This window comes from Arachis hypogaea, chromosome 11 (genome assembly GCF_003086295.3).
Source record: "Arachis hypogaea cultivar Tifrunner chromosome 11, arahy.Tifrunner.gnm2.J5K5, whole genome shotgun sequence".
Lineage (NCBI taxonomy): Eukaryota > Viridiplantae > Streptophyta > Magnoliopsida > Fabales > Fabaceae > Arachis > Arachis hypogaea.
This window is the reverse complement of record NC_092046.1, coordinates 63,306,960-63,318,898: the sequence shown is the minus strand read 5'-3', so window position 1 is coordinate 63,318,898 and position 11,939 is coordinate 63,306,960. Positions and strand designations below refer to the sequence as shown.

Below are 11,939 nucleotides of genomic sequence, written 5' to 3'. Positions count from 1 at the left end.
CTCACTCTCTCTCCTCACCCTCTCATCTCCAGCTCTCTCTCTCTCCCCGTTAAGGATGTCTCTAGCAACCCCCTCTGGCAGCAGCCTATCGTCATCTGCCTCTCCGAACACTACAAAAAATGAGATTTAAGATGGCATTTATATTATGGCGGTTCTTTAAAACCACCGTAATATTCAAGTATTATGGCATTTTATGATGCTGCCATAATTAATTTGAATAAAATGGCAATTTTTGGTAATTTTGGTGGTTAAAACCGCCATTATAAGAACACATTGTTAAAAAAAAAGGCCCAAACGAAGGAAAATTGAAAAGCAAGAAAACCCAAATATCTTAAATCGAATGTGTTCCCCCAACAAGGAAAACCCTAACACGCGTTGCCACCACTGTCAAATCCAAAAACGACGATATGTGCTCTGCTCTGGCAACCTTCTGCACCAGCGACTGCTCCGACAACGATCTGCTCCAGTGAATGATCCGGTGATGATTTGCTCCAGCGAATGCTCCGGCGACGATTTTCTCGGCGTTCTCCTCCGATGAGATTGTGTGCTGTGAACTGAAACGCTGTCTTCAGCGAGCTTCTATGATTTGGATTGGATATGAAGATTGCCACTCATCTCATCGCCGTCATTCACCTCTGCTCCATTGCGATCTCTATCACTTCTAATAGGTAACTCTTCGTTCTTTTAGATCTACTTCATGCTCTAGTAGGAAGAAATAAGGAATGCTGGTTCTGTTTTTATTATTGTGTTTTTAACTTTCATTGATCTTTTGTGATGTTGTTGTTGTTAGCTTGTTACTGCTATATTTTCTATTGTGTTGTTGTTTTTTTTGCTTCTGATTTTATTTAGTTTGAGACCTAATATATTCGATTGAACTGATTAATTTGCATCGTTTGTTCGAAATTAGTACAAAACATGGCGTGTGTGTATTTTCTGATGTAAGTGTTTGAATGATGGTTAAATGCAATAATGAAGAGACACAAAGCACTGCTAATCTGTTCCATGAATGTTGTGTTAATGTTTGAATGATGTAAGTGTGTATTTTGGCTTTCAATTTTTAATTTTCTTGCTGATCCATAGGTATATAAAAGATCTTAAAGGTGTTTGAACAATTTTTCTTCTGGATTGGAGGCCTTTGCCCCTCTGAAATTCTAAAGATGATGCTTACTATCTAGTTAAATAAAAGATGTTGAGAAAGCTTCCTCATTGTGAATGAGAGCACCAACTTTGCATGTAAATGGTAATATGATGCATTATTAATAATTAAAAAAGAAAACCATTTTGATTGCAGATTCTGGTCCCTAGGATTGAAACCATGACAGAGCAACAAAGGTCAAACATAAGCAACCTTGGAAAATCTTGTCAGCAAGCAGAAGATGCTCTTTCACAAGGCATGGACAAACTTCAACAAATGGTTTTAGAATCTGTAGCAGCAGGACAACTTGAAGAACAAACTAACACTCCAAACATGTCTACTGCAATGGAGAGATTGGCAGGTCTAGTGAGCTTTGTGAACCAAGTAAGAAATTTACTTCACTTTCTTGAATGAAAAGCCGTTAGTTATATTCAATTTAACTTCCACCGGTTTATTATTTTACCGCAGTGTCAGTGACAGCAATGATTGAACATAATTCTGCAATAAAGAATAACCCAATTTGATTTTAACAATTTGTTTTAGAAGTGATGAAACTAGGAAACAATATAGTATTGTTCCAACTCATGTTACTTAAAGGAAAAGAAAACAAACAAAAGAAGGAAATGAAACATCTTCATTCACTAACTTGAAGATTGAGCACTAGAAAATTGAAGGAAGCTTTACTATGTTTGAAACTTGACAAGATTGTCATTTATATGCTCATACCTTAGTTTTGACATCCAGTTAACATGGGCTCTTGGTCAATGTTGCAGTATTAAAGGTGTTGGAAGCTGATAAATGCTTGGAGGTTGTTTTTGAGATTCCTCTCCTGTACTATTGTTTTCTAAACTAGTTTATACTTCTGAAACCCTTCTAATATAAGTTTCAATTCTTAATTTCATAGGTACACAGAAATAGGTCTTTTTGTGGATCCTCCTTCTGTCTTTATGAGCAACAATACGTGGAGTCTTTTGTTGCCTGAAGGGTTTCAGATTGAAAATCTGAAACTTGGTAACATTAGTAAGTTTCAAAATTCCAACACTAATTCCTTTGTTTAGAATATCATCATATTCTTTGTTGACATTTTCACAGCCTTTGCTTCACGTGACAAAATATTTCTCAAGGGCAGGGATACTTCTGAGCTTGCTGTAGTCTATTCATCTTACTTATCAAAACGGTTATCTAGATATAGAGGGTCCAATAATATTGGAGCATTGATTATGGAACCAGGCAAGAATTTTATGAGCTTGCATAATTTGAAGTCGTCATTTTAATTTCAAACTCTCCTCATTTCCCTCTAATGATCTTATCTGTTGATATTACTTTCTCCAATGAATAAATATGAATGAAAAAAATAGAACAAGAATCAGTTACTCACTTAACACACATCAACGTGATAATATATTAGAGCTATGCTCACAGTAATGCAATTTTCTATGTAAGAAAAATATTGCATATGGTTTCTACTCTCTAGATCTTTCAAAAAGCAAAAGTTTCTTGCTTTTCTGTCTTGGTTTCTTAAGACGTTTTCATTCTTTAGTTGTTCCATTGTCTATTTAGATTTCTAAATTAAAATAGTTGCACCTACTTCCCTAAATTTCTATAATCTCATTTGGACCTGAACTTTTCTTTAGTTATACAAGGTGTTGAAGGAATGCATATGGTTGATCCATTGTTTCAGCGAGTACTTGTTAATGAGTGTTGGAGTAGAAATATTTCGGTTATCTTTGTTGAGATTTTATAGTCAATGTTTTATTTTTATGCTACTAGGATTTATAGTTAATTTAAAATTTAATATTTAGGTTTAAAACGTTGATAAGTATTAGTTAAAAAATATTATAAATATAAAGTAAATATTGATTTTGTAAGTTTTTATGTATTTAATGTATTGAAAAAATTAAAATTTTCTTTGTTTAATTTACTTCCTTTACTAATACTCTTAATTCACTTTTTAGTCAAATGATAGATAACTATATAGCAAATTTGTAAGGAAAAAAATTAAAAACTTTAGGTTATTAGCTAACCTTTATAATTATATACGCACAACTATATTTGAGTTATTAAAAACTTTATTGACAACTAAAGCTGATTCATTTTTTCCCACATTCTTTTTATATATTTTTTATTATTTTTATTTTTCAGTGCTTCTGGATGCAACAAATCATGGTTTTTCTATTTTTAAGTTCCAAATTTTTATAAATATTTGATATTTGATTTAGCCATTTAGCTTTTAGTCCTAATATTTTGTGTTTATGGAAAGCCATGTTCCTCAACAGTATCTTGATGTCATATTAATGTGATATGTCCTCTTGTTCTAGTTAACTCAAGGCTCTCTTGCATGGACATTCTAACTCTGCACATGCTTTGGGTTGCATGGCTACTGTTAAATCAATCCAATGGTTTAAAAATCCTTGTTCCAACCCTAATGCCACATCTGGAGGAAGATTACTTAAGGAGGTATGATTAAGTGCAGTTTTTTTCTTTAAACTAGTTAGTTTGTATGATTTCCTTAAAATTATGAGATCTGATTCTGACATGATTAGCTTTGGTTTATATTATATACCCACTCGAGTTTATCATTGTTCACTATAAAGTTATGTTCATTTGATGTTGTGTTGTGTATTTTCAATCATGGGATGATATTGTTGTGTATTAATGTATGCATTCTTTGAAAATGTAATATGGCATCATCATCATTATTACTAGCGTCTTGCATATATATATATAAAATACAAAAGCAAAAAATAAACTATAATTTAGTGGTTAAGGATTATATGTGTAATCAAGTTTAATGTCTAAAGATATCTAGTTTGATTCCTTGAATGGACGCGGTTCAATCGGCTAAACAAACTAGTTAAATTTAATAACTATGGCAATATATAAGAATAGATATAGACATAGATATACTGATATAAATGATTCTCATTTTATATAAGTATAGATTAATTGCTATCTATAGAAACTAAAATAGAAAATTGGGTAGCATGATATTTATTATGCAGTGTTGGTAATATTGACAGTGCCCACTATTCCATAAAGTGAATAGAAATTAAAGTTTTGACCAAATTACAAGTTGTCTATATAACATCTGAGACTTGTCTGGATTTGAAATTTGCTACTCAATGAGCAGGATGTCGGTAAGGAACTCAACTTCTAGCTATTGATGTCGCTGCTGCTACAGGTTTTGCTTAGAAAGGCTCTGATTGGGGATGAATTGACTGAGAAGAAGAAGAAAACGCTTAAAAGAATGCTGATTGCATGGTTTCAGTTGTTCCTATTGGTGTTTTAATGCTTCTTCCAGTAAGTACTTATAGTTTTATTATGTTTTTCTTATTATGGTTAAGTCAACTATTCTAAATGGTTTATCTATTTATTCTTTTTTATTATGTTTTTAAATTATATTTTTTATTATATGAATTGGATCAAGAGAGTAAGATTCCATTGGCAAAAGAGTTAGGAAGTAGGTCTTCTGGATCGAGCAACAGAGTAGCGTGAAATGTGATGGAGATTTTATGTATTAAGAGTTACATGTTAAGACATTTATAGTTAAATTATGCTATGTTTGATACTATGTATAAGAGTTATTTCTTTCATTTTCAATACTAAAAAGTCATATATTTTGTTTAGTATTTTGTTTATGAGTTATATAATATTTTTGTTATTTTGAAATTTTAATAAAAAAATTATTCGTTTAACGTGATAAAAAATATCACTTTTACCCAGTAAAAATGGTGATTTGTAACTGCTATTTTAAACATGAAATGCCATTTTAACCTTGTAAAAATAGCGGTTTCAAACGCCGTTTTAACCAATAAAAATGCCAAAATAGCATTTCAAATGCCGTTTTAACCAATAAAAATGCCAATGTCAGAGTAAAAACGGCGATTCAAAAGTGCCGTTTTAACCAACCAAAAATGTCGTTTTAACCCGGTAAAAGCGACGATTTTAAATGCCATTTTAACTAACTAAAATGCACTCTATTAGGATAAAAATGGCGGTTCATAAACACCGTTTTAACCAACAAAAAATACCATTTTACCTTGGAAATAATGACGGTTTGAACCGCCGTTTTAACCAACAAAAAATGCCATTTTAGATTGAAATAACGGCGGTTTGAACCGCCATTTTAACCCAACTCAAAAACTGCCGTTTTAACCAGGTAATTGTGGTGGTTTTTTGAAAACCGCCGTAATAACCAAATGGCGCTTCAAATTATGGCGGTTTGTAATAATGGCAGTTCAAATGTCGTAGTAACCGTAAAAAACCGCCGTAGTTACCAAGTTTTTTTGTAGTGGGATAGGCGAGCTTCAATACAACTCTGCCCTCTCATCTGTCACTCTCTCTCTAACCTTCCCGTCTCTCCCTTAGTGACATCTCAGGCCGCCTTCCACTCTGGCAGTCTCCTCTCGATATCCGTCTCTTCTTCAGGCGAGCTTCGATGCAACTCTGGCAGCTACTGCAACTCCTTCCCCTCTAGTAGCCACTACAACTCCTTTCTCTCCGACAGCCACTACAACTCCTTCCCTAAGCTTCATTTCCTTTCTGTTGCTGCAACCCAGGTTCTTAATCAAATCTCATTATCAATTATGTTTTGGTTAACTTTAGTTTCATTAATTTGATTTTTTGTTACTTAGCTTAGTTAGAGTTATTTTCTATTTTAGTGGATTTAGGTGGCTAAGATAGGATTAAAATAAGTTACTAGGTTCTGAGACTGCTAGAAGAGTTCGGAATTTCTTAAGTTCTGATGAATATGTTGCTGGAACTATTTAGTTAAATGCTTGACTGTGTTGAATATTCATATTGAACTTTTTCTTGTTACTTGGTGATGCTTGTTCATATTGATTATTGCTTGTTCATATTGATTATTGCTTTGGTTATCAAGTTTGTGCACTTAATTGTTGTGAACATACTAGAGCCTAAAATTTTTTAATATTGATACTTCGCAAAGTTTAGGTAATTGATTTGGCATGCGTTGAAATTATGAAGTTGGATTGATGATTTGGTCTGTTAACATCTTTTTGAAAAATTTTCAAGTTATATTGAACCATACTTGCTATGTACTTCATTTTAATTAATGAGTTTCTCTTACTAAGTTATATAGCACCCATGTGTTTCTCTGAGTTGTAGGTTGTGACAAATTTTTGCTATTATATTATTTTTGGGAGATATGTGTTTGCTGATTTGCTCTTTGCAGACATGACGGCAGGCAGAGGTAGCACGAATCAACCTCGTGATCGTGGTAGAGAGAGGGTGTCTATTGGTACCCATAGGACTTCTAGTCATTGCCCTCTACCCCTGGGACATCACAGGCAATCGGTGCACAGAATCAGCCGTTCATCATGGTCCTTAACCCAAACTACGTAGTTCCTTCTGTTGTGCCATCCCTGCCACTAGGAAGTCGTCCGACTGCTTCACCAGAGTGGACTCCTCCACCACATCCATATGCTTAGTAGCCCACTATTTCGAGGACTACACCTCCAGCGACAGACACTGGCGTTGCTAGAATCCTCTTAGAATCCTAGCCAGATGCTCCTTCACCACCTCCCATCGTACGTACGGATGACGATTTAGCCTGATAGTTTGACGGCGTGAGTACTATTTGAACTCTTTTATATGAAAACTATTTTGACATTATTATTCAACATATGTGGTTGCTAATCTTAAGTTTTTCATTTTAGTTAGTTAGTTTAATTTAGTTACACTCAATTTTCTGGTTTTAGTGGATTTAGGTTGTTAAGATAGATTCGATTTAGGTTAGTAGGTTTGAACTGATGAAAGTGTTTGAGAATTTTTTATTGTTAATGGATAATGTTGCTTAAGTCAAATAATTTCATATTAGTTTTTTGTGAATTGCTTAAGTGAATTGTTGATAGATAGTATTTTTGGCACCTTCTAGTTATAGATGAAACTCTGACAAAATTTCTGAAAATCTAAGTATAATTGGATTTTATAGGTTACTTCAAATAATTTTTTAGTAAACTATTAATATTAAGTTTTCTATTGATATGTTTGCGCCAAATAACAATGCATCTATACAGGAGTGTACTAATGTCATCAAACTGATGTACGACCACCCATGGCCGAGCTATAAGAAGATCCCTACTAAGACCAGAGAGTGATGGTTTCGGAAGTGGGCAGTAAAAACTCAACATATTCAAACTTTAGTTTATATCCTCTATTTTGTTTAATTATGTATTTAATCTCGATTAACTAGTGCTAAATATCCTTTGTGCAGGATAAATTTATATAGGACAAGACTCACGATGCCACGATCAGGAAGATCTTCAACCATTAGATGGCAAGGCGACTTCAGTAGATGTTGGAGGACTACGTGAGAGGCATGGCCACCTCACTATTTGGCTCCACCCGGACATCAAGAAGGCATTGTATGTCCATTGAGAGACTAATGAGGGGTTCAAGAATCACCATCTCACAAACAGAGCTAACAGGGCCATTATTTTGTCCAGGTTGGTATGTAACTTGTTTTATTTTGTTATTAAGTTCATTTTGTCTTTGAAATATAATGTCATTATTACTTAATTTAATATATTATTTCAATGTGTGTAGTCAAAGTCGTTGGATCGTGATGCGATGATAACGGAGACTTTCAAGTATACTCACACTTTGAAACAGAATAAGGAGAGATTTACTTATCAGTGGTATGCGTATCATTATGTGAGTAAACATCATGTGATATAAAATTTTCAATTAATTGCAGTCCTAATCATAACATGTGTTACACAAGAGTTCTACACACAGAGATTAGAGGCCGCAACCCAACAATCTCAGCATATTAGAGACGAAAACAACAACTCCGTTGCATCAGAAGTCGATCCTAACATAGTTTGGCACGAGACCACATCTGATCCGTACAAGAATCGCATCTACGAGCTGGGATCATTCTTTGCCGACAACCTCCGCACCTCCACATTGAGACCTTCATTTGCCTCTGCCACCAACAGTCCTGTTTCTCCAAGGATGACGTCGATTTGAGGGAGCAGGTGTTAGAGCTCACTCAAAGGCTTCACCAACAGGCTCAGCAGATATAGTAGTCTAATGAGAGATATCAGGAGATCTTCACACGCGTGTCAGACACAAATTCCCTTAGGCTAGAGTGGAAGCGAGAGCTGAAGCAATTTCAATAGATGGAGCAACAGATGCCAGTGTATCAAGATCAGATGCGTGCTAGTGGCAGCGATGCTGCCGATGGTAGTGGCACTTCTGGTGGAGCATCGGCACCACCGCCTAGTCTATCACCTCAGCATGACTAGCTCAAGGATGACAACGATAACGACGACTATCAAGATCTTTAGTGATTAGAGTTTTGTTCTAGACTATTTCATTGTATTTTATTTATTTGACTTTTTATTTTATTTGTACACTTGATATTTAATTTACCATATTTGGTTCCAATTATTTAGAATTTGACTACTAATTGTGCAAAAAAAATTAAAATAAAAAATAATTTGATCACTAATTGAGCATAAATATTTTTTTTTAAAATAATTGAATTTACTGTCGAACTTACAGAAAAAAAATCTAATGGTAATCATGTGGGAAAGAGCATAGTGAAGCGCCAAAATTACCGACAAAAATTTTTCATCGGCAATTAAATAGGGTATAGGCAAAGAATGTCGCAGAATTCGACGGTAACTACTGGCGGATTGAAAAAGCCGACGGTAATTTGTTACTAGCGAGGGTTATACCGTCAGATTGGTTTTGATAAAAAATTCCCTGGTAAATTCAATGATACTCTGAATTTTTCTTGTAGTGCTATGTTACTGGAAACATCAATGTAGAAGTTAGTTTAGAAATTTGTTCTCATTCCAAAAAGTAGTAATATTATTGATTAGAAGTAGATTTGGAGTGGTAGTCATAAGATTGATGATAGTCTTATTGGTTATTAGACATGCTAATTTTATTGTCTATTAGTTTTGCTTCATACAATTTGAAGCAGAATAGTGAGGTTATTGGTAGTTTATTTGGATATTTTAGTTAAGATTAGATAACGTTAATTAACTTTACTTTATAAAAATCGATATTTATTAGTTGATTTCTTGTTAGAATTTTCATTTACATTTGACTAGGGTCAACTTTTTCTTTTGTGATATAGTTGACTAGGTGTATTTACAGTGTTAGGAGGAAATAGAGTATGCCATTACACGACCGAGTCATCCCATACTTGGAGATTGTTGAGTTGTACTACTTAGAGACCGCTCAGGCCTACATTATGATATTATTCTCCACTCAACTGTTTGGTGACAAGAATAGGAACTAGGTTCACCTTAGTGGTTCTTGTTTCTTGCAAATCTAGAGGAGCTAAGGAAGTATAGCTGGATTTAGCCACTCTCTGATGGTTGTACTGCATGTGTCAGGTGGCCAACTAAAATGTGGCCAACCTAACTGAACCACTATAGCTAATACATTTGTGGATATTATGATGGTTTTCCATACTGAGGCTGCATTGCTTTAATACATTTTATTTTCCGTTGACATCCATGTATGATTAAATATTTTTATGTTGGTGATACTCTGTATGAGCCAAGTAAGAACTAGTGGGACTCGTCTTGGCTATAGTGAACTCAAAGTGATGCCTATCAAATAGGGCCACTGTGAGGTATCTCAAATCCCACAAGTTATACTTTATGGCCTTCATCATAGTTTGGTAAAACTGGTAGCCAGTTCCAGCTGTACCTCTGCTTCTTATCCTTGATGAACAAATAGCTCTGCCAGCCTACCATATTTGGACTTGTCTGTATTGGTTCTTGCAAGACCTTTATCATGATAGCAACATTGACACTAACCAACAAAAAGTTGAAAGCACATATTACGTGAAAATTCAGCTTCCTATGATCGATACAACATAAAATGGTTCAATAATTCTTTTATTTAAGTTCTTCACTATTCATTCGCTCAAAAAACGTAATAGCAAAGCTATAAAAAAATAAAATTTATTGATTAAAGAAAGAAAATAATTCGAAAACTAAAAATGCAAAATAAAATTAGATAGTCCAAAAGTAATGTAAAATAAAATTAAAATAAAATTAAGTGGTTATTTTTCAGAGAACAACAACAATTTTTTGTAAAGATGGATTAATGACCCTTTTTAAAGTGGTTACTCTTCATAAACTAAAAATATTATTTTTGTAAAGTGGGTTAATGGAAACTTTTTTTTAATAAAAAAAAGTTATAATTACCATTTTGTTTATAAAATTTGATTTATGAAATAAATTGAGAAAGTGTTTAAAAAAATTAGATACCAAAGTCATAGTGAATCATGATATTGGTTTTATATATTATTATACAGTATAAATATAATACTAGTGTGCTTATTTAAATGTCTTGCAACGTGTCTATCTTTGATTAGTTAATTATGTTATTATTCCGCAATATTATTTGGTTTGTTTCTTTGTTTTTTTTATTTTTCTTCTCTTTTTTCTTTTTTTTTTTCATTCATTCTTCCTTTTCTTACAACAGTAAAATGTGAAACTTCAACTATATAGATACAACACATACTGCACTCTATTTTTGCTGAAAAAAACTACAAAAATAAAGAAAAATTTTTGGATATTTTAACAGATTCTAACTACCTACAAAAGTAAGAATAAAAATCTACCAAAATTATTGGTACATATAGTAAAAATAAAAAATAAATTTAGCTAATTTAACTGACATCACCAACAAAAATAGGAAATTTTTGTTTCCAAATTTGCGAGCAAATATGCTTAACAAAATTCTCGTCTAATATTTAATTAAACGGGTAAATAATAACTTTTTATTATTTAAATAATAAAAAACTCTAAAATCTCTCTCATGATGGAAGATTTCTTAAAAGGTATAAAGAATGTTCAAAACACTTTTTATGTAGAGTCTTCTTATACATCCAAGTCTTTTTGGCAACCAAATTTAATTAAGTTGGCCAAAACCTAACAAAATCTACTCACACAATATGCGCGTGAAATCATGTTGTTCTTCTTCTTTGTGTTTCTTTATGCACCTCCTCCTTCTTCTATTGGTGCTATTGTTGCTACGTTTTATTTTTGTTTCATCTTCTCTTCCTCTTTTTCTCAAGTGATATTGCAGTTATTTATTCTTCTTTGTTTAATTTTTCTTCTTTTTTTTGTTTTATTCATTTTTAAAGAATGAAAGAAGAATAATTATGAAAAAATAAAAAAAAAAAGAAGAAAAATAAAAAAGAAAAAGAAGAAGCAGTAGAAGATGAGGAGGAAGAGGAAGAGGAAGAATTTTGAGTTATGCAGAATTAATTAGAAAAATAAACCTAAAATTCTTTTAACAATAACACATAAGTTTCTTAGTATTAACACCCAAATTTTGCTACAAAAGCACAAAAATGTCTTCTTTAATTCTATATTTTTTCTTCTTTTTATTCTTCTTTTATTTTTCTGTTGCTCTTATTTCTTCTTTTAGGAGAATTGCTTCTCATATTAGACTTGAATGAACTTGTTTGTAGTGTATTGCAATCTTATTTAGTTGAATGAATGTAGATTCTTCCTCTTATTGATTTTGCAACATTATGTATTTTTTCTTCTTCATCATCTTTGTTTGATTTTTTCTTGTTTATATTCCTGTTAAGAGAGTAAAATAAGAAGAATCACGAGAAGGTAAAACAAGAAGGAAAAGATGAACAAAAAAAGATGATGATAATGAAGAAGAAGAAGAAGGAGGACGAGGAGTTTTGAGTTATCATTAAGTACATTCTGGGTTTAATTTCGGTGCATTCTGGATTTAAATAAGGTGTACTTGGTTTGAACTTGTTTTGAACTGAATTTGTTTGTGTATCGTC

At 32.8% G+C, this 11,939-nt stretch overlaps 1 protein-coding gene across 38 annotated transcripts; it reads left to right on the top strand.

Moving 5' to 3' along the window:
* Positions 1–251: 251 nt before the first annotated feature.
* On the top strand, positions 252–8,608 carry LOC112722085 (bifunctional dethiobiotin synthetase/7,8-diamino-pelargonic acid aminotransferase, mitochondrial-like). 38 transcript variants are annotated; one of them, XM_072206945.1, is made up of 13 exons: positions 252–668; positions 1,292–1,519; positions 1,909–1,943; positions 2,040–2,155; positions 2,228–2,365; positions 3,454–3,592; positions 4,317–4,435; positions 5,504–5,694; positions 6,330–6,723; positions 7,174–7,272; positions 7,371–7,602; positions 7,703–7,794; positions 7,881–8,608. In XM_072206945.1, exons 4-7 carry the CDS (start codon positions 2,083–2,085, stop codon positions 4,336–4,338), a joined length of 372 nt encoding a protein of 123 aa, XP_072063046.1. In that variant the 5' UTR covers positions 252–668; positions 1,292–1,519; positions 1,909–1,943; positions 2,040–2,082; the 3' UTR covers positions 4,339–4,435; positions 5,504–5,694; positions 6,330–6,723; positions 7,174–7,272; positions 7,371–7,602; positions 7,703–7,794; positions 7,881–8,608. The 38 variants fall into 38 exon arrangements, with proteins under 38 accessions (XP_072063046.1, XP_072063034.1, XP_072063025.1 ...); XM_072206933.1 differs by having other exon boundaries at positions 4,266–4,435; positions 7,174–7,265; XM_072206924.1 differs by having other exon boundaries at positions 4,266–4,435.
* Positions 8,609–11,939: the final 3,331 nt, after the last annotated feature.

Excerpts from the sequence above, each read along its gene's own strand:
- LOC112722085 (XM_072206928.1), top strand. The coding sequence starts at position 2,083 with ATGAGCAACAATACGTGGAGTCTTTTGTTGCCTGAAGGGTTTCAGATT. Across the intron at positions 2,366-3,453 it reads AGCATTGATTATGGAACCAG|TTAACTCAAGGCTCTCTTGC; the intron begins GCAAGAATTTTA and ends CTCTTGTTCTAG. Across the intron at positions 3,593-4,265 it reads GAGGAAGATTACTTAAGGAG|GATGTCGGTAAGGAACTCAA; the intron begins GTATGATTAAGT and ends CTCAATGAGCAG.